At 37.8% G+C, this 20,547-nt stretch overlaps 2 protein-coding genes, 1 long non-coding RNA gene and 2 other non-coding genes across 24 annotated transcripts; 1 reads left to right on the top strand and 4 right to left on the bottom strand.

The window, feature by feature from the left end:
* Positions 1-4,151: 4,151 nt before the first annotated feature.
* Positions 4,152-5,719, bottom strand: LOC127944963 (uncharacterized). Its single transcript, XR_008150487.1, has 2 exons — positions 4,664-5,719; positions 4,152-4,472 (listed from the first exon to the last, which is right to left on the bottom strand). It is a non-coding gene; the product is annotated as an uncharacterized LOC127944963 (long non-coding RNA).
* A 1,232-nt stretch (positions 5,720-6,951) lies between these two features.
* On the bottom strand, positions 6,952-14,255 carry LOC127944496 (nascent polypeptide-associated complex subunit alpha). 18 transcript variants are annotated; one of them, XM_052540472.1, is made up of 11 exons: positions 14,169-14,242; positions 13,271-13,346; positions 9,626-10,956; positions 9,398-9,469; positions 8,929-9,238; positions 8,399-8,484; positions 8,196-8,273; positions 7,934-8,080; positions 7,529-7,657; positions 7,271-7,393; positions 6,952-7,074 (listed from the first exon to the last, which is right to left on the bottom strand). In XM_052540472.1, the coding sequence occupies exons 2-11, from the start codon at positions 13,338-13,340 to the stop codon at positions 7,060-7,062; spliced, it is 2,361 nt and encodes a 786-aa protein (XP_052396432.1). In that variant the 5' UTR covers positions 13,341-13,346; positions 14,169-14,242; the 3' UTR covers positions 6,952-7,059. The 18 variants fall into 18 exon arrangements, with proteins under 18 accessions (XP_052396432.1, XP_052396434.1, XP_052396431.1 ...); XM_052540474.1 differs by having other exon boundaries at positions 9,782-10,956; positions 14,169-14,234; XM_052540471.1 differs by lacking the exon at positions 9,398-9,469 and having other exon boundaries at positions 9,554-10,956.
* Positions 7,144-7,219, bottom strand: LOC127945692 (small nucleolar RNA SNORD59). The gene has a single exon (XR_008150942.1). It is a non-coding gene; the product is annotated as a small nucleolar RNA SNORD59 (small nucleolar RNA).
* On the bottom strand, positions 7,737-7,812 carry LOC127945691 (small nucleolar RNA SNORD59). Its single transcript, XR_008150941.1, has one exon. It is a non-coding gene; the product is annotated as a small nucleolar RNA SNORD59 (small nucleolar RNA).
* On the top strand, positions 14,183-20,481 carry LOC127944499 (tuftelin-interacting protein 11-like). Of its 3 annotated transcripts, none has more exons than XM_052540478.1 (14): positions 14,183-14,307; positions 14,948-15,160; positions 15,271-15,427; positions 15,767-15,920; positions 16,070-16,197; positions 16,559-16,714; positions 16,800-16,991; positions 17,280-17,594; positions 18,371-18,474; positions 18,545-18,713; positions 18,793-19,036; positions 19,116-19,258; positions 19,703-19,868; positions 19,977-20,481. In XM_052540478.1, exons 2-14 carry the CDS (start codon positions 14,952-14,954, stop codon positions 20,336-20,338), a joined length of 2,499 nt encoding a protein of 832 aa, XP_052396438.1. In that variant the 5' UTR covers positions 14,183-14,307; positions 14,948-14,951; the 3' UTR covers positions 20,339-20,481. The 3 variants fall into 3 exon arrangements, with proteins under 3 accessions (XP_052396438.1, XP_052396437.1, XP_052396439.1); XM_052540477.1 differs by having other exon boundaries at positions 14,207-14,307; positions 14,945-15,160; XM_052540479.1 differs by lacking the exons at positions 14,183-14,307; positions 14,948-15,160 and having other exon boundaries at positions 15,291-15,432.
* The last annotated feature ends 66 nt before the right edge of the window (positions 20,482-20,547 follow it).

Genomic DNA, 20,547 nt, shown 5'->3' with positions numbered 1-20,547 from the left:
CGCTCGTTGATAAAGCCCTAATGAAGCAAGCTAACCAAAACTAATGCATATGCAAATGAACCAATGGTATTATTTTAAGTCCCCGCCCTCTTCTGCTTTCCACAACTGTGATTCGCTCCCCACATCAGAGCTATTTGCATTCACGCACCTCCGGAGCTTGTGCGTAATCCTACTGCGTCAATGATTGTTACATCTAGAACAGCCACAAACACGTTTATTTTTGTATTTTAAAACCTATACGTATTTTCATTATATGTATGTTTAATATACGATTATATTCATATATTTTTAAAAGAAACCGAGAGAGATAAAAGACCGACAACATGAATATAAGATATTCAACTCCTTTGCCAGATTAATTAATTACGATATACATACACAATGCATATGTGTTTGTAAAATAGCTTAGTTTATATAAAGCCTAGTTTGTATAAATGTCCTAAAGTGGGAAAACAATGTCTGTAATTACACAAACTAGCTAAACTGGAGTATCAAGGATTCACAAAATCATTAAATTCACTAAAATAAAAACAAACAGATATCAAAGTTATATGGATATTATACAAATATCACATTGGAGATTCTTACCTTTTATATCAGGCCTGCAGTGTGTTTCCTCATTGTGGTAATATTAATCTGTCATTGCCCCATAATTAAAAAAATGTAATTCCAATCTCAAATGTATCTTTTGCATTCAGATAAGTCCAAAACAATGCCAATCCAAGCAGATGTCTTCTGTAATGTACACCTCTCCAACTAACGTTCCTCTTGATTGTCTTCATCTATTTGCCCACTCTACCCATGAACCACGAATGACGTCTCTCTCTCTCTCTCTCTCTCTCAGTCTCTTGATTGTCTTCATCTATTTGCCCACTCTACCCATGAACCACGAATGACGTCTCTCTCTCTCTCTCTCTCTCTCTCTCTCTCTCTCTCTCTCTCTCTCTCTCTCAGTATGGAAAAAAAAATTCTAAATTCATGTTAGTTATAGAGGCAAAGGATTTATTGTAAAAATAATAATTCAAGAATACAAGTCTATATTGTATTATCTGACCTTTTATTAATTATATTCCCAAATTTACATTAGCAAAAGCCCCTTACGCCATAAATAGCCAAACTCAGCTGAAAGATATTTTGCATTCTTTCTGATCATGACATCAATGTGTGGGTCTCCTTGTTTGGTCCTGAAAAACTAAGCTAACTCTTAATGAATTAAATGTTTGTTTCTCAGTGAAATTAAAATGCAGCCATGTGACTCATGACTCCATCTAAAAGGGATTTAAATCATCTTCTAATAAACTGATACTCTTTTGTATACTTTAAATTTTTACTGTATAAAGCATTACTATACATTTACTGTATAAAGCATTAAACTAGGTATAGTCATCATGCTCAAAAACAGAAACAGGTGAATGAAGTCCTTGTCACAACAGCGTCCCAGGGGGCAGAGCTTGACTCAGGAGAGGAGATGTGGGTGGAAACAGGATCTCAACCACAGAAACACATTCCCAGCCCACATCGGCTCAGGCATCCAGGGACGCATAAACTGCAATATGCCAGTACGGTCTTACTGTACACTCCACAGATGAGCTAATACAATGAAAGAACAAAAAAGTTCTAGTGTCAGCTCACTTAGTGAACAGAGACATAAGTATGATCTAATTCTGGTCATGTTTTCCTCAGCGCTTCAGTATGACATCAGCAGCACAGCAGTGCCAAGCACCAAACTGTACAGCGCAGGACACCAGCCCGAATGAACCACTTCCTCCAGAGACGGGACAATGAAAGCTCTGTCCACATGGACACAGTAAGCTGACTCTGTTCAGACAGTATATCTCTGAGGGTTTTATCAGTTCAGCCTTAAAGTGGCACTACAGCTTGTTTGGAAGAACATATGCTGGTTAACTTGTAAGATGATAAACTAAACTATAAAATAACAGATTTTGTTATAAAATATTAAGGAATGTCAGTTTTGACTAATAATGAGGAGTTTTAGTACCATTCAAAAGTCTTTATTTTATCTTGTTGCATTTACATTAGCGAAGCCATAAATTGCCAAACTAAGTTTTTTTTTTTTAATAAAGATAAAATAATAATAAAGATTAGTGAGTGGTCTCAAGGCGAAAAATGAATGAATGTAAACTCATTTTACAGTTAGCCATTTTTTTCCTATGCACAATTCTTTATGTTCATATCTATAACAGTCCCTTCAGGAGGCTCATAAACAGGTTTATATCTGTCTGTGTTGTCGACACTGTCTTCAATGACAAGCATAATTCAGACGAAGCAGCTGACTCACAGCTCTCAGCTCAAGTCAGAGTGAGGATGACATTATAATGAAACATTTGTTGTTTTACTGACAGTGAGATCACTGTTTTTACAGCCAGTCATAGTGGAAACCACTTCAAATTATAAAAATAAAAAAGTTATATACAAATGTTAACATTAAAGAATAAAAATCATTTTATGTAAGTGTGTGTGTGTGTGTATATATATATACACTCAAAAAAATTTACTTTCACCTTTGCTAATTTTACTTAATCCGTTCATGTTAGGATTACTTAAAAAAAATTATTTAACAATGTGAACTTGATTTAATCTAGTTCATTCAACAAAAAAGTGTGTATTGTCAGCTTTACTTAAAAATTATTTGTTCAGCCAACATAACATTTTTGCGTAAAGGTAACATATTAGTGAAACCAACACAGACTTGCATCTCATTGGCTGAGGATTTCTGCAGTGTATTATGGGTAATTGTTATTCTGTCACCCTCTTGGAGAAGTGTAGCACCATTAGATAGGTAGATTAGTAATACAATTTATAGCAATTAAGTTGTTCTAATAAGTTTTAGAACAAAACAAAGAAACAAACAGTTTGAAATGTTTCTTTGTAATTTAAGTGTGTTTGTGATATGCTTGATAAGCTGTACTTATAGAAAGGTTTGAATGAAAAGTAATTTAATCAGCTGCTCATGATCCTAATGCAAGGGGGTGGCATTCCTAAAATGGCATTATTCAAATTTTATGTCATCATTATTTAACATTTTCAGGTACAATTAACTCATTTGTTGTTTGTTGACTCTATTAAGGTTTGTTAAGTTTACTTAAACTTATTTTGTAAAATGAACTTAATTATTAAAAACATTGTCCAAAACATTGCAAATTAGTTGGGCTGACACTATTAAATTAAGCTTTGCCCAACCATAGTAAATAAGTTGAATCAACCTTAATAAATTAAGTTGACCCAATGTAAGTACATTAAATTGGAGTAACAGAGTTGCATAATGCTGAAATAAAGCAAATTAATCATGTGGAAATCCTTTCCATGATTTTTTTATGTTCGTTCAAAGAGTTATTTTTTTGAGTGTATATATATATATATATATATATATATATATATATATATATATATATATATATATATATATATATATATATATATATATATTATTTTATTTTTTTGCATCAATTCCTTCAATGATATATATGTTTTTGTCTTACCCGAGTTGACATTTCAATGGCTTGGGATGGAGGATCCTCTGCGGTCTGTTTTTAATTGACAAAAGCATCACTATTACATGCTTGACCATGTTTTGTCTCCTAAGCCACCATTACACTCTGTCTAAAAATCTTATGATAAAAAGAGTTCACCAGTTTTTTTTTTTTAAAGCAGAGGTTGAAGTAAAATAACTAAATAACTTCTCAGAGGGACAAATTTGCACAACTGTCCAAAATAACAAATAGTGCTCATGACTGGTGTCCCAGTCACTTCTAGTCACATGAGCAATGTGTAGCTTTTTCGGTTCAAGCATTGAAAACACTAGTGATTCCAGAATTGTATATTTTAAGGAAATGGTCACAATCTGTCTCTATGTATGTCTCTATCATCTTTATAATAATACTAGTAAAGAATATCAAAAGGTATTTCAAAACCAAAGTTTTTTTTTTTTTAAATCAATCCTGTGATGCTTAAATGTAAAACCCACCGCATTTCCACTTTTCTCCCATTATTTTTATAGTCTGAGCTTCATTAGTTTTAAAATCACCAGAAATTTTAATAATACTTTAATCTGCTAGGTGCTTTCATCTTATTTAGAAATAGTAAAAAAATAAATAAATAAAAATCATAAACCAGTGATTATACATTAGTGATGCTTTAAACTTAAATTTAATAAACCTAAAAATAGAAATAAAGAAATAAATATTGGCATTCATACAGAATTTACATTGGCAGAAGTGTTCAATTCAGTCTAAAACGGCTGTTTATATGTGATAACTTCTCTAACAATGATTTGTATCTTTTCAAAAACACAGCCCTTCACAATCTTGTGTGACCAGCAAGGACATATCTCCTCATTTACTGATGATATTTTGCAGCCTACATAAAAACATCTAAACCAAAACGATGATACATCTCTTTACATTCATCTAAAGAGACACGATCTAGACCCAACATGAAAGCCAGAACTGCTCCTGTACACCAAAAACAGACATAAAAAGACATTACATTAAATGTAATGTATACATATATATGGTATATGAAGCCTACTAAATATATAGTCATATAAGAATATATATTATATTAGAATATAATATATATTTGAACATTGGTGTATATTTGTTCTGTATTACTCTTATAATAAAGTTTTGTCATGCATTGTTACCAGTGCTGACTCCACATAGTCAAAAAGTGGATGAACTTGTTATCCTGTTTGAGCCTCCAGCTGTTTTAACACTTGTAGTGGAACCCTCTGTAATACAAGAAAAAGCTTTAAGTAAAACCATCTTGGCATAAACACGTTTCTCTAAGAGTGACAAAAACAATTGTCTTTTTTATTTGAATGCTCAGATGTTCAGCATCCCTAAATGCTTTTTCTGTAAGATGTATTGGATGATATTTGTCCGGTTTTACAGGCATTTACTGTAGAGTATGTTGATTAAATGTGGTGTTTTCTTACTTGTTTCCACCTCTAACAATGGAAAGTACCCTGACTGTTGTGTTCTCACACGTGTTGTTTGATAATGCAATGAGTTAGTGTTCAGTGATGCATCGAGTTTGATTGTGCTGAAAGAATTCTGTCATGCCTGACCAATGTATTTGTTCGTCTACTGGGGTCTGAAGACAGAGAAGTGAAGTGAAAAAGATTCGATAAGTTGATGTTACTTACTGTGTCGGTGTGATCTTTATCAAATGCAACACTGACCCCACAACTGGATACACATAACCAATCAGAGCAAGTTTCCCTAATGCCTCCTTGAAGTTTTTCATTCATTTAATAATCTTTAATATCAGCAGATAAATGATATGATTCATGTATCATTCATCCCTAGTATATAATAAAATTGTGTACCAGTATTCTTAAATGTTATTCATTCACAAAAAAGCCAGAATTCAGTTGCCAACATGCTTGAGTATGAGGTGTCCGACTAAATTATGATTTCTGGTCATGCCAGAGTCAGCAAGACTCATTTGGTTACAGTTGTGGTCTGGTCACTACGCCTGAAAGAGCCCATTCCTAGGTTGTTGCCCATAAGGTATAGTTGAGGGTTTCAACAGACACCGTTTTCCCCTGAAACATCATGTGATCAGGTGAACCTCCGTGTTTATCTAGCTCTCCATCAACCTCCTCAATCTCTGAGATCCTTCAAAGTACCTGTTGATTATGGAATTACATTTAGTTCAATAATATTAAACGTAACTTTATTAAACTGAATGTAACTTTTTCAGAAACTATCAAACATATGCCATTACAAAAGAAAAAACACACAATGAAAATGAAAAAAAAAAAAAACTCAGTCGCACAAATGTAACAGGCTCTTCAAATATGCTTCAAATATTCTCTTCACAGAGAGCACCTGTCCATCAAAAGCTCACTATCCAATCAGAGTAGATCACTGTTAACCCCGCCCCCACAAGAAGTTTGTGTCAAAACTCCAAACGAAAAACTGCGAAGCAAAAGCGAAATCTGTGACAATGCATTCAGAATCCATGATCAGCGATAACGAATCTTTGAAAAACATTAACAAAAATGAAGCATATTTGAAGAGCCTGTTACATTTGTGCAACTGTGTTAATTTTTTTCATTTTTCATTGTTTTTTTCTTTCTTTTGTAATTGCATATTTTTGATGGTTTCTGAAAAAGTTAAGTTTTATAAAGTTTCATTTTTATTGACGCAAACGTAATTCCATAGTTGATGTGGTTGGCCATGTGAGTGCAATTTTCTCCAAAGTGTGTAGTGAGGCTACTCATGTGGAGCAAGCCTGGAGATTTTGGCTGAAGAAGTGGATTTTTAGCTTTATTTGGAGTATTTAGGATGAATGTCTCGCTATGTGATGATTTCTCAACAGTATCTGCAACTTTTGCTCCAAAGTATTGATTGATGTAATGGGCAAAGTGGAGGTATCTTCATCCCAGGAACTAGTTACATTTCTGTCAGTTTCTGATCTTGTACCCACATTACCCATGTTTTGCTGAATTTGCACAGTTTCTCTATAGAGAGTTATTTGAACTACAAACAGGAAAAACAATGATGGTCAAATAATGTTTAATAACCTAATATAAACCACAGTGTTGATTTATGTTTTTACGCCCCCTCCTGGCCACATTTAAGGAGTTTTATACCGGTGATCTTACATAATCGAATTCAATTATATAATAAAATAATTTACGAATCAGTTTAAAAAATACATCAATGTCCAATGGACAAATGTAACTTCCATGTAATTCACTTATGACAAATATGAGATGAGATTTAATCCGACAGCAATCACAATCTTTATTTTAAATAATATTTCTTTACAAATGACAAAAAAAAAGTAATCCAATGACAATGATAATAGCTAGAGGTCATTTAATTTCCCCTTGCTATATGCAATTCATGTGTTAGCTTTTCTGGACAAATTTACTATAAAATGAAAAATTTCCATTAATAGTAAAAAATACACAAAATATATAATTTCATCAAGACACACCTTTATTTCTCTTGGGTATAAATTGTACAAACAATAGTGAGGATTAAATCAACATCATCTTAATTTGACCCAGTCCCCGATTTCCATCTACATCGTCAATTCCTGTAAAGACAAAAAGATAAATGGAGTAATACTGCTCGATACAAATGACACCACATTTAAAGCCTGAGCTCTTCTCAGAACAAATGAACTGGCTTCAGGAAAAATTCAGAAGAACGAAAGTCAAATGTTAATTCATCACAGAAGAGTTTAGAAATTCTATAAAAAAAATCAAATAAAAAAATTCAGTCTAACTCACCATAATAGCATTGACAATGTCGTTATTGTTATTTTTCAGTGCGCGCACAGCCTTTGCCCTGGATACATTGGCCTGAGACATGACCAGCTCGATGTCCTTGACCTCCACTCCAGTCTCATCAACCTGCAAATGGTAAAGCAAATCACTCACGACTGTGGACATTTACTTTTCACATTTGTTGAACACATCAGAGGACTTTTCATAAAAGCATGTTCAGTATTATTCTGTGCTAGAAATCACAACAGAGTTAACGCTCACCTCTTCCTCTTCGCTCTCCTCCGGTACTGTGGGCGTCTGTGTGTTTTCTGGGATGTTTGAAACAGCTTCTCCTTGGACCTTGAACTTCTCTGCGGCTGCTAACTGGGCTTGCTGGGACAGATCTTCAATCTGAGAGGAGCAGAAACCATCAGGATTTTAGTTTGTTTTGTGAGCTTCAATGTTCTTCATTTACACCACTGAACATTTTCTCTCTCAGGACAGAAAGTTTGGCTTCATCAGACTCAGAAGAACGAAAGTCAAACTGTTTAAATCATCATCAAGAGGTCACTCTGGTCCGGATCACCAGGCAAGATTGCCATGTAGAATTAGATATCAACCAAAACATGGCTGAGATAGGAATGCACACCAACCTGAAATAAGAAAGCATTTTTTTACAATCTTTACCTTGGCCTCACCGAAGACAATGTAAGTATCTGAAGCTGGACTTTTGTAGACATCTGGTTTGGTAATGACAAAGAGAATGTTCTTGGACTTGCGAATGGTTACTCTGGTAACACCAGCAACTTGTCTCAACCCCAATTTGGACATGGCCTGGCAAAGGGAAGAAAGTGTACAGTGAAACAACATTGCATTAATTTGAACTGAATTTTAATATTAATTTTAAATTGTTAAAGTTAGATTCATTCAGTTCCTGGGGATGACCTACCTTCCTGGCTTTCTTCTCACTCCTGCTTTGCTTTGCTTTGCTGACAGGTTCCTCATCGATTTCGGCTGCAGCTGCAAGCTGTGGAAGTGGAATGCAATTTCAGTTCATGTCAAACAAAAAATGTAAAACTGAAAAAGAAATGGTGAGAAAAAGCGGAGGAAAAAAAAAACACACTTTGTATGCGTCGATCAAAAGAATCTTACCTGTGCCTGCTGTGTTTGTGTCTGTGCAGAATCCTGCTCCTCCAGGTCAGGAACAGAATCGTCACTATCAGATTCAGTGCCAGACCCTAAAACACCCAGACATATTGAATTAATTTGCCATTAGATACATATATTTTCACCAAAAGTCCTGTTGGAATAATCAAAAGTGTCAAATGCAATGGAGAAATGAGTAGATCAGTTTAACAGCATTTAAATTGCAAAAAAACTTATGTACTTTATGCAATAAATGGGAGCAAAGGTAAATTGCCATCATACTTACAACTCTGAATAATATACACATTGATAAACTCAAAAACCATTCAGCTATTGGCCCAATGTTTTTTTTTTAACAACTTCCTGAAAAGCATCCAACCGAAGCTTTAATTTCACTTAAAGACTAAAAAAATAAGTTGATTTTGAAACCATAAAGTTACCAAACGTATTTTCACTGATGAAGTGACCCTAAAGAATGTTTGGGGTATACATGCTTATACCAGCATAAGCATAGACAGAAAGAGAGAAAGAGATACCCTTGTCGTTCTTGATGACTGGCTCCAGTACAGATGGGGCTTTTACTGGTTTGGGAACAGGGACTGGCTCAACTTTAGGGACAAGGACAGGTTTAGCTTTAGGGGTAGGGACAGCAGCCTCAACTTTGGGAGCAGGGGAAGGTTTAACTTTAGGAGCAGTCTCAGACTCGACTTTAGGGACAGGAGCAGCCTCAATTTTAGCACCCACTGCCACCTCAGCTTTAGGAGCAGCAACAGGCTTAACTTTAACAGCAGGGGCAACTTCAACCTTAGAGGTAGGGACAGAGTCCGCTTTAGGGGCAGCCTCAACCTTAGTGACAGGAACAGGCTCAGCTTTAGGGCTAGGGGAAGATTTAACTTTTAGTGCAGGAGCAGCCTCAACCTTGGGGATAGCTTCAGCTTTAGGAGCAGCAGCAGCAGGCTTAACTTTGGCGGCGGGAGCAGCCTCAGCTTTAGGTGTAGCCTCAACCTTAGTGACAGGAACAGGCTCAGCTTTAGGGCTAGGGGCAGACTTAACATTTGGTGCAGGAGTAGCCTCTACCTTGGGGACAGCCTCAGCTTTAGGAGCAGGAGCAGGCTTAACTTTAGGGGCAGGAGTAGCCTCAGCTTTAGGTGTAGCCTCAACCTTAGTGACAGGAACAGCCTCAGCTTTAGGGCTAGGGGCAGACTTAACATTTGGTGCAGGAGTAGCCTCTACCTTGGGGACAGCCTCAGCTTTAAGAGCAGGATCAGGCTTAACTTTAGGGGCAGGAGTAGCCTCAGCTTTAGGTGTAGCCTCAACCTTATTGACAGGAACAGCCTCAGCTTTAGGGCTAGGGGCAGACTTAACATTTGGTGCAGGAGTAGCCTCTACCTTGGGGACAGCCTCAGCTTTAGGAGCAGGAGCAGCTTCAACCTTAGAGGCAGGAACAGGCTCAGCTTTAGGGATAGGGGCAGTCTTATTTTTAGGTGCAGGAGCAGCCTGAACTTTAGGTTTGGGAACAGCCTCAGTCTTAGGAGCAGAAGCAACTGCAACTTTAGGGGCAGGATTAGGCTCATCTTTGGGTTTTGGGTCAACTTTAGATGCAACCTCAATTTTTGGGGCATGTTCTGTTTTATGTTCAACCTTAGGAGCTGGCTTAGCTTTAGCAGCAGCCTTAGCTTCAGGGACAGAGCAAGATTCAACTTTACTAGTAGGGACAGCTTCTGCTTTGGGAGCTGTTGGGGTAACTACAGGCATTGCACTAGGTGGCATGGGGGGGAGTGTAGGCATTGTAAAAGAATTCTCAGGTGGTAAGAGAGGTGGGAGATCATCCTCAAGCGCTGCAGGGGCATATTTTGGGGGAACAGCAGTGGCTGGGTTCACATTTGGCACTTTAACAGGGCCAGGCTTGGCAGCTGCTTTTGAGGGTGAGGAAATCTTTGCTTCTGAAACAACAGGGGTTGCTACTTTAGGACCTTCAGAGGCAACCTTGGAGGCTTCAGCCACTTTTGGTGGACTGGCGGCCACAGCTTCTTTAAATGACTTTGGTGCTGGGGCAGCAGATTTAGAAGTTACTTTAAAGTCAACAGGAGCCACAGCAACTTTGGGAGAGACAGGGGAAGCACTTCCATCTCCAGCTGGTTTTGCTACTTCTTTTAATGGTATAGCAAGAGACGGAAAAGTTGCAACTGGTGCAGGCTCCTGAGCAGGCTTAGAGGCTGAGGGAGGTTGCTCAGGGTCAGCAGGTTTAAAATTCTTTGCTTTCTGTTGCTTCCCTTGTTTGCCAGCCTTTACCACCTTAGGAGCAGTCTGCTCCGCTTTCCCAGCTACAGAAGAGTCAGCTAGAGGAGAGGCCAAAGGGGAGCATGGGGGGGTAGCACGATGGCCAGAGGTAGATTTAGGAGAGGTAGGGGAGCTTGAGGAGGCAGATAGAGAGGATCGTTTCCTGTGTCCAGCAGGAACTGGCTTAGGAGCGGTGGTGTGAGGAGAAGAGGACAGCTTAGAGTTAGTTTTGCCCACTTTAGGCTTTGCCTGAGAGGGAGCAGGAGCCGCAGCAGCAGGTGTGGCTAATGGAAATAAAAGGGCTAGAGTGAACTTTTTTTGCAATTAAAAAGTTGCATGGTGTAAACCATCACATCCATGCTGGTTATGAGGGATGCTGTCAATTTGACGAATGTGTTAAACCTTTCCACAAAGGACAACTGGCTACTAAATTAAACCAAACACACCTTTATTATTGGGTTAGGAATTGTAAGGCTTTGTAAAAACACCACTCAACTGCACATGCAAGAACCAGACAGTTATTGGCAATGAACTACAGTATGCAAAAAACATTTGTACTAAAACATTGATTTACACAAGATTAACACAATCCCTGGCACATTAAAGTCCACAGGAACTGGAACTTGCTACCCAATTTAATCAAAAGCATTGTGATCCGGACTTTATATGCAATACATTAAGGTAAATTAGACCTAAAGAAATATTATTAAAATGTAATACTGCCTATTCAGACAGAAATTAAAGAGGTTACAAAATTTAACAAGTGAAAGGCCCTTAGAGGCACAAGTAATAAATAGCATTTTGTTTAAAATATATATATAAAAAACCTACCATCAATAGGTCACAAGACATAATTTTAACTTCATTTAAAAAAGTATGGTAGCCGTAAACTGATGACTTTTTAAATTATCATTTAGATTAGAAAAGTTCTGACAATCTCATATCATCAAATGAGAACAAACATTTAAACAAAACTTTGTGCCACGCAGCGCCCAAGTCCCAAATTCAACTAATCTTCAAACACAGTAGTTAGTAAAATCAAGAAATGTGAGAAATATATTAATTCTTCATATTGTCATAACTGCAGTTCACCAAAGTACTATCCATACCTATGACTAAACGTGCCCAATATTTGAGCAAGATTTGTATGCTTCGTTAAATGTACATAAAATTACTAATTGTGACTTTAACATTTAACTTTCAACACTAACACTGTGAAAAAATGACCTGAAAAAGCGTGTTGTACATCACGATATATAAAGAAAAGCTTGTTTTCTTCAAAAACAGAATCATAAGGAGACTTGTAAACATGTTACACTGCATGATTCTCCTCATGTAGATCACAAAACCTTGCAAATACATTCCTGAACACAATAAATCCCTCCTTTAAAGACCAATAGACTGCTTAATATAAAACAATTTCTATAAAAATAAAAAAACACCCTTGTTATAAACGCTCTTACATCTACTCAGGTTGCAATCACTAAAATTCAGTGAAATGTTAGGAAAATGTTCATGCAGAGTGACACTGTCCATATTCCATGCACACACAACAAGAAAAAAAGAAATGTAAGGATGCATGTGCTTTCAATATCACAACTCTAATTTAGTGTAATATTAATCAGTACAGGCGAACACTGTTGGGCAAGGCAGTCCTGGGTCACTCATTTTGCAGAACCAAATGTTGTCATTACCTCATAACTAAATATGTCTGAGTAAATTATGAAATCAAAAAACTACACTGTAGGTATGACTTGCTACTTAGAGAATTAATTCAACTGTCATAACATTGTATTTGTCTACACAATGAAAGTCAATAACATTCTCCAAAATACCTTCTGTTTTCCCAGGGGGAAAAAATTCAAACAGGTTTGGATTAAGAGTGTAGACAAATTTTCAACCATTTGATCTGTAATTATTATTTGAAAAATAAAAACACTTTCACCCAAGCATGTGGATATTACAGGTTTCTGGGGCCTCATTTATAACCATTGTGTATGCACAAAACCTACCCTGAAAAAGGCGTACACCACTTCCTTTGCATAAAGGTGGGATTTATTAAAAAAAAAAAAAAAAAAACTTTGCGCACATGCAAGCAAACTGACCCATTTGTCAAACTTTTTTCCTGGAGAAAGAAAAGTAACGAAGTACTGTACAAATATATATATATATATATATATATATATATGAGCACATATATTCAAATACAATGCTTTTGTATTTTGAATTAACAGAACAAGTTGTCAAACTATCTCTTAACAGAAATTGTGCAGTTCTTAATCCAGGGAGGGGCTCAGGAACTTGAACCTAAAAACCTCTAGGTGAAGAAATCTGACTCAAACGGCAACCCCACCCAACAAATCACCATGTGACCACTCCAACTAGACAAACTCGCTTTGTGAAGTCTCTACAACAGCTGGTAGAGGACCATTAAAAAAAAAAACCCTGAAGAAGTCTAAGACCTGTAAAAACACTATTACTTGCAACTGCTTTATTTTTAAACAATAAAAACTGAAACAAATATTCAAACTCCAGGACCCCTTCCACAACCTGCATTCAGCACCAGACATGCAAATTCAACAGCAATAACATACTAACCCGTCTCCGCCTGGGGCTGCTGCATCTCCTGCTCTGTAACAGGGACAGTTTCTGTGGCTTCGCCTGGCATTCTGGACTGCAACAGAGTGGACATAATACAAACATCTTAAGTTTCGCAGAAATGAAGTCAATGAGATTTTTTTTTGTGTGTTTTAGTCTGTGCTTTAAATTCATGTTTTAGTACTCAAAGTGAGCAGCACTAGGCCTCTATTGAATTAAACCCAACGCTTTGTTCACATCTGATCAATTATCGAGCTTGCATGATAACAATTCACAAGTGCTCTGTACGGAAACTGTGAGTTTTATAAAAACCCAATTACATAGCAATGCCTATTCAGCATCACAGCTGCAAATAGCGGTTCATGTGTGCGTGATGCACATTTCACGTGTGTACGCTACTGCTGTTTGAGACATACACTGCCAAGGTGAAAACTAAACCACGCTGACAACATTAGGAAATTAGCTTTTGACCTAATATAAAGTAATGCTATCACAACACGTGTATCTCTGTGTTCGTAAATTGTTTGTCTACCAGGCGAGATCAACTTTCCAGTGATTACTGACGCACACAAAGCAAGTTCTTGTTGTCATTACATTAAAGACTTTAAATAAATCTCGCTCTAGTTGTTTATGAAACTATATTTCGTATGTTCTGAACGTTTCGTTAGACACAAAGCCCAAAACTGGCACACATCGAGCGGTGGTGAGTCTCGCTCCCCATTTTGAACAGTCAGCCGGTTGTATTCATTAAGTTATTTCGTCAATAATCGAGCCAATTAAACAAATCTTTACCGTTCCACACAGAGGAACACTAAAGCGTCAATACAAGTGGTAAATCTGAGGTCAAACGCATCAAAACAGCGTTGGATGACAATAGATGTAACACACAAGTACTCACTAGTTCAGGGAACAGGATCCAAGATGGCTGTAAAAGAGGGCTCCTTACCTCCGCGTCGCTCTGATGTCACAGCTCTGCTTCCGGCTCCGACAGGAAGTTGTTTTTGGATAAGCACTTGCTGACAGAACAACATTTTCAGGTAAAAAAAAAACACAATTAAGTATATATGTATTATGTGTTTCAGCACATAACTGTTTGCACGTTAGTTGGACGTGCTTGAGAATTCACAGTAAAGTTAACCGTTTTAATAGAGAGCATGTGCTTTTGTTTACAAAAAATAGCAACGCTATGCTAACCTTTTTTGAAAACCTTTTCCTGAAGTACTAATATTACTATCAATATCACTTTCTTTTATCGTGTTTGTTTAGTGTCAGAGAATAAATTAAGCAGGTTAAACTCCTTTATATAAATACTTTTGTGCATAAACCGGGGCTGTTCAGCCTTTTAGGTCACGGAGCACCAAATATCATCATCCTAACATTTAAGAAGGCAGCGATATATTTTCATGTTTAAAGACCCATTTTATGCTCTAAAAATAACATTATAACATGAGATAAAAGTGTATTTTTCTTATTTTTACACACTGTAGCACTGGTGTGTTTTTGTCTGTCTGTCTGTCTATCTTATTTTATTATTTATTTGATCTTACATTTGTTACACTGTTTTAATCTCAAATTTTCTTTGCACCCCTCTAGTACTCCCTTGCAGCCCCCCAGGGGTCCCAGGACCCTGTTTTGAAAACCCTGGCCTATAACATTTTTCTGTTTTAATTCCAGCAGAGATATGTCTATGTCCCATTTGTATGGGCGTAGAGGTGAGGAGGAGGAGGAGGATGGTGTGGAAATCGAAAAGTTTGAGGTGTCTGAATGGGACTTGGCCAATGAGTTCAACCCAGACAGACGCAGACACAGACAGACCAAGGAAGAAGCGACCTATGGGATTTGGGCAGAGCATGACTCTGATGATGAGCGGCCCAGCTTTGGGGGGAAAAGGCATGTGATTGTTGTTGATAATGTTTTTAGCTGTCGGAACTGCTAGAGATCTTAGTGAATAAACGGTAAATGTCATTTTAAGACAATAATCAATATTGATATCCACACAGATCGAAAGACTATTCAGCTCCTGTGAACTTTGTGAGTTCTGGCTTAAGAAAGACTGCAGCTGAGGAGAAAGTGGAGCAGAAGGGTTCAGGTGACTCCAGTGATGGTGGAGATGCTCCTCCTCTACCCCGTGCTGCTGCTCCCAAAAAACTCCAAACGGTGAAGTGAGATGCCAACACAACAATATCTTTACTTTTGAATATCAGGTCCAAAAATATGGCTCTCTATGATTTTTTAAAATAATGTTAAGCTTGTATTGTAATGTAAGCTCTTAAGATTGTATTACAATTTAAAATAATTTTGTATTTTAAAATATTTAAAATGTAGTTTATCCCAAAGTGTAATTTTCGGCTTTTTACGTTTACATTTATAAATGTTTAAAACCCTTGTGCCGTCCTTTTTTTTTTTTTTTTTTTATCTGATCAGTTAAACGAGTCCTTACTGATCCCAAATGTCAGAACAGTTGTGTAATATATGTATTTGAATTATTTATTTTAGGGTGGGCGCTTTAAGACATCCCAGAGATTTGCAGGTGGTATCAGAACAGGGCAGGACTTGGGATCCTGGGAGAAACACACAAGAGGCATTGGTCAAAAACTTCTTCAGAAGATGGGTTACGTTCCAGGAAAAGGATTGGGCAAAAATGCTCAAGGTAAAACTATTCAGTGCTTTATTTCATACCTCAGTGAACTGGTTTTGCTGCATTTAGCTTCTTGTGAATTATGTTATGCATCATCTGTGGGGATCCTGGGGATGATGTTATGATATGATATATCCTCTTATGGAAATCTTTGTGTGCAGGTATTGTGAACCCGATTGAGGCTAAAGTGCGAAAGGGGAAGGGAGCGGTTGGTGCATATGGAAATGAGAGGACCCAGCAGTCCTTGCAGGATTTTCCTGTTGTAGACTCTGAGGAGGAGGAGGAGCAAGTAAGTCAAAACTAACAAATTATTGGTGGTTATAGTGGTTCAATCAAATTCAAGTGATCAATCAGTGTTGTTAAAAAAATACACATCCACATAAGCAATTTAAATTTTATAAAGGGATCCGTTTTAAAACAGAATGGATAGAACTCAATAGTTTTCTCTTTTGGTCAGGAAACAAAAAAAGCATCTAACTGAACAAGGGGTGCATTTCCTATAAGCAACTATGAATCTGTTGTTTCCACATGCTTTTGTGAAACGCAACCCAGCAGCAACTCAGCAACAAGTCAGATCTTTCTTTACCTGTCCAGTTTTCACATTGTTTCCTTCTTTTTTTTTCTTTTTCTTTTTCATTCGATCATTGAAGGAGTTTCAGAAGGAGTTGGGGCAATGGCGTACAGAACCAGGAACGGCAAAGAAAAAGCCCAAATATTCTTACAAGACTGTGGAAGAGCTGAAAGCTCATGGCAAACTGGCCAACAGGAGCATGAGCAGACCTGCTGGAGAACTGGCTCAGGTTAAGGTGAGAGTGCAAAACACTTAGAAATGCGCAATAATTGTTTATTTATATCTCACAAGAAGCAGTTAACCCATCCCTCGTGTTTCAGGTGATCGATATGACTGGCAGAGAGCAGAAGGTGTATCACAGTTACAGTCATATGAGTCAGAAGCACAGTGTTCCTGAGGAGGCCCCTTTGAGTGTGAGCACTCGAGAACAGAAGACCCCTGGCTTCTCATTACCGGAGCTGGAACACAACCTCAAACTGCTCATTGAGCTCACAGAGCAAGACATCCTACAGGTACAGCACTCGTAAACTTGCACCAAATCAGCAGCAAGTTAGAAAAAGAATTTACGTAAAACAATATTATATTAATGAAGTAATATAATGCTAATTCTAAAATCTAAAAGTATTTCTAAAAGTTGCTTCCTGTGTGGTGCACCATGTGTAACCCTTCACAACTTATTTAACATATTTAAATGCATAATTCACTTCGTAATAAATTCTTGTTTTGGCCATTGACGGAAGCAAACAGCTAGTTCTTTGATTTATTTTCTGTTTGTGTTGTGTGTGTGTGTGTGTGTATAGAGTGCACGACAACTGCAGCATGATAAGGACACTGTGGTGACCCTGACCCATGAGAGTGACGCGCTGCAGGTCAGGCTGGCAGAGGAGGAACAGGCTATTGGTCGGCTGGAGCAGGTGATGAACCTGGTGGATCGTTTCGATGCAGGCGATAAGGAGGACAGCCCTGCACTCGGCCTTCAGGAGTGTGCTACGATCTTCCAGCAGCTGCAGACAGAGTTCTATCAGGAGTACAAAACCTTGGGTTTGGGGGATCTAGCTGTGTCTGTTGTACATCCTTTATTGAAAGAGAGACTTCGCAGCTGGGATCCACTGAAGGTAAAATACATATTTTTTTATACAGGATGTTGTTACACCACTGTTCAAATGTTTTGGCTCAGAAAGGGTTTTCTTTTGTTCTTGAAAGTATTTTGTGCCCACCAAGGCTGCATTTATTTTAGAGATGCACTGATTGATCGGCCAGGGATCGGAATCGGCCAATCAGTCTCACTTCTTTCTAAATTTCGATCCAGTCCGTACGTTACCATCGGCACAGGCAATAACGTCACTTCAGCAGCACATTCTAGCTCTCTTCTCTTCGACAACCCCTTCTCTCTCACACACGTCTCATTCACTCCGGTTAAATAGTGCTTGTATTGCAAATTATTTTTGTCATTCCCAAAGGTTTTGTACACTAAAGGAGCACATGCCACAACTGATCTATATTAGTGGAGCGCACAAGCTGTGTTCAGTCTCAAGAAGAAAATTAGCTTTTCGTTTGTATATGCTGTCAATTATAGCTCTTAGAAGAAGAAAAAATTGAATTGGCAAAAATCAGTATCAGCAGATCACACTAACAAAAAAATTGGAATCGGCCAAGAAAATTGCATTCAGTGCATCTATAATGTATTTGTTAAAAATTGTGAAATATAACTATTTAAAATAACTGTGTTTTAATTGAATATATTCTGAAATGCTATTTATTCCTGTGATGCAAAGCTAAATATTCAGCATCATTACTCCAGTCTTCTGTGTCACATGATCTTAGAGAAATTTTCACACTTTGTATAAGCTCTGAGTTATATGAATTCTGCACTCTCTCTGTTTGTCTATAGGACTGTTCAGATGGTTTGGAGGAAGTCGGTCAGTGGAGGGCCATTCTTGAAAGTTCACAATCTCTTCATGGTGGTCCAGACACTAACATGGACCCCTATCACAGGTAACGCATATCTGTGTGTGTATGTGGAGTGTCTGTAGAAGGAAATGGCTCGAGCATGTTTTGTGTGCAGGTTAATATGGGAAGTGTGGGTTCCAGTCATGAGGAGCTGTGTGTCTCAGTGGCAGCCTAGAAACGTGGGGCCCATGGTGGACTGTGTTGAGTGCTGGGCCCCTGTATTACCGCTGTGGATTCTTGACCATGTTTTGGAGCAGCTTATTTTCCCACGACTACAGAGAGAGGTTCGTGCTGAGCATATGACAAATTAACATTATATGTTTCCTTGTCTGTTATGTTACTTCTCTGACTATTTTTGGATAGGTGGACAATTGGAACCCACTGACAGACACGGTACCAATCCATTCATGGATTCATCCCTGGCTGCCTCTGATGCAAACGCGTCTTGAGCCACTGTACGCACCCATCCGCAGTAAACTAGCCCATGCCCTGCAGCGCTGGCACCCCAGTGACTCCTCCGCCAGACTCATTCTTCAACCCTGGAAAGATGTCTTCACATCTGGTGCCTGGGAGGCCTTCATGGTCAAAAATATCATTCCCAAATTGGGTATGTGCTTATTTAGATTGTCAGTGACAGACGTTGGGAGTCTGAGGGAGTCTCTAAAGGTTTTGCTACTGTGTTGCAGCTCTTTGTTTAGGAGAGCTGGTGGTGAATCCTCATCAGCAGCTTCTGGAGTTGTTCAACTGGGTGATGGACTGGGAAGGGATGCTCTCGGTCTCCACCATGGTTGGACTGCTGGATAAGAATTTCTTTCCCAAATGGCTACAGGTCAGCGTAACAGTCTTTTACAATTAGTCAAAAGAATGCTAATCAGTTAGAACCTAACCTGACTGTTATGTCATATGTCTATTATTGTCACTTATTATTTTTTTTTTTTACATATTTTATTAAGAAATTGGCCAGTGCTTAAAAAAGGAAATATTTAATTATTTTGTCTAATTGAACTGACATTTTAAACATAATTTAACATTTTAATACATATTGTAATATTAAACATAAGATTTTACATTTCTATTTGTCAGATCAAAAAGTGATTTATTTCAATTTTTTTTACTGTTTCATTTATTTAGACATAAACTAAAATAGTTGTTTAAATACAACTAATTTATATGTAGACTTTTACTCATTTTCTATTAATAAATTTAGTTTAGTTTAACTACTAGGAGTTGACTACTAGTTTTTGTTTTTGTTTTTTTTTCTTCTCTGGTGCAGGTGTTGTGTTCCTGGCTCAGTAACAACCCAAACTATGAGGAGATCACTAAATGGTATCTGGGCTGGAAGAGTTTGTTCTCCGAGAACCTGCTCAGTCATCCATTGATCAAAGAAAAACTGAACGAGGCCCTTGACATCATGAATCGTGCTGTTGCCTCTGGACTAGGTCAGTCACACACTAGAAAAAAATAGCACATGAAGTCCACTAACAGTACTTATAGCTTTGTACTGCTCTATCATTATACCTTCAACTTCACCGTCTGTCTTTTTGCAGGTGGGTATACACAACCTGGAGCAAGAGAGAACATTGCATATCTGATTCAGACACAGAGAAAAAAAGATTTCCAGAGCGAGCCTCAGCCTGAGCGCCGTGACGTGGAGAATCCTGCCACATGTCCACCAGGCACCACAGCAGTACCAGCATCTGTACCAACCAACTTTAAAGATCTAGTCCAGGCCAAAGCTGAGGAGAACGGCATTGTTTTCATGCCACTGGTGGCCAAAAGGCATATGGGCAAACAGTTATACACATTTGGCAAAATCGTCATCTACATTGAGCGTGGAGTGGTCTTTGTCCAGGGAGAGAAAACCTGGGTCCCAACATCACTACAGAGTCTAATTGACATGGCCAAATGAGACTGATGCTCGGTTAAAAAAAAAAAAAAAGGTGTTTAAATGATGCTGTTTAGTCTGTTTCCATTAATGTTTTTATACTGCTGAAGCACTGGTTTTGGATAAATTTGTCATTCAATTTACACAATGCTTGTTGGTTGCATTTAGCTTCCCACCGCTTTGTCATTGACTCAGTCCAGATGTCACAATTATTTTTGTAATTTTGTGGGTTT

This window comes from Carassius gibelio, chromosome A23, assembly GCF_023724105.1.
Source record: "Carassius gibelio isolate Cgi1373 ecotype wild population from Czech Republic chromosome A23, carGib1.2-hapl.c, whole genome shotgun sequence".
In the NCBI taxonomy this organism is placed as follows: Eukaryota; Metazoa; Chordata; class Actinopteri; order Cypriniformes; family Cyprinidae; genus Carassius; species Carassius gibelio.
This window is presented reverse-complemented; position numbering and strand designations above follow the sequence as displayed.

Bases quoted from the DNA above. Each gene is read 5' to 3' on its own strand.
- LOC127944496 (XM_052540459.1), bottom strand. From the start codon at position 13,340: ATGCCAGGCGAAGCCACAGAAACTGTCCCTGTTACAGAGCAGGAGATG. The intron at 8,081-8,195 runs GTAGGTCATCCC...TCCCTTTGCCAG, and splicing joins GTGAGAAGAAAGCCAGGAAG to GCCATGTCCAAATTGGGGTT. The intron at 7,394-7,528 runs GTGAGCGTTAAC...TACCATTTGCAG, and splicing joins AGGAGAGCGAAGAGGAAGAG to GTTGATGAGACTGGAGTGGA.
- LOC127944499 (XM_052540478.1), top strand. From the start codon at position 14,952: ATGTCTATGTCCCATTTGTATGGGCGTAGAGGTGAGGAGGAGGAGGAG. The intron at 16,715-16,799 runs GTGAGAGTGCAA...CTCGTGTTTCAG, and splicing joins GAGAACTGGCTCAGGTTAAG to GTGATCGATATGACTGGCAG. The intron at 18,475-18,544 runs GTAACGCATATC...TTTTGTGTGCAG, and splicing joins AACATGGACCCCTATCACAG to GTTAATATGGGAAGTGTGGG.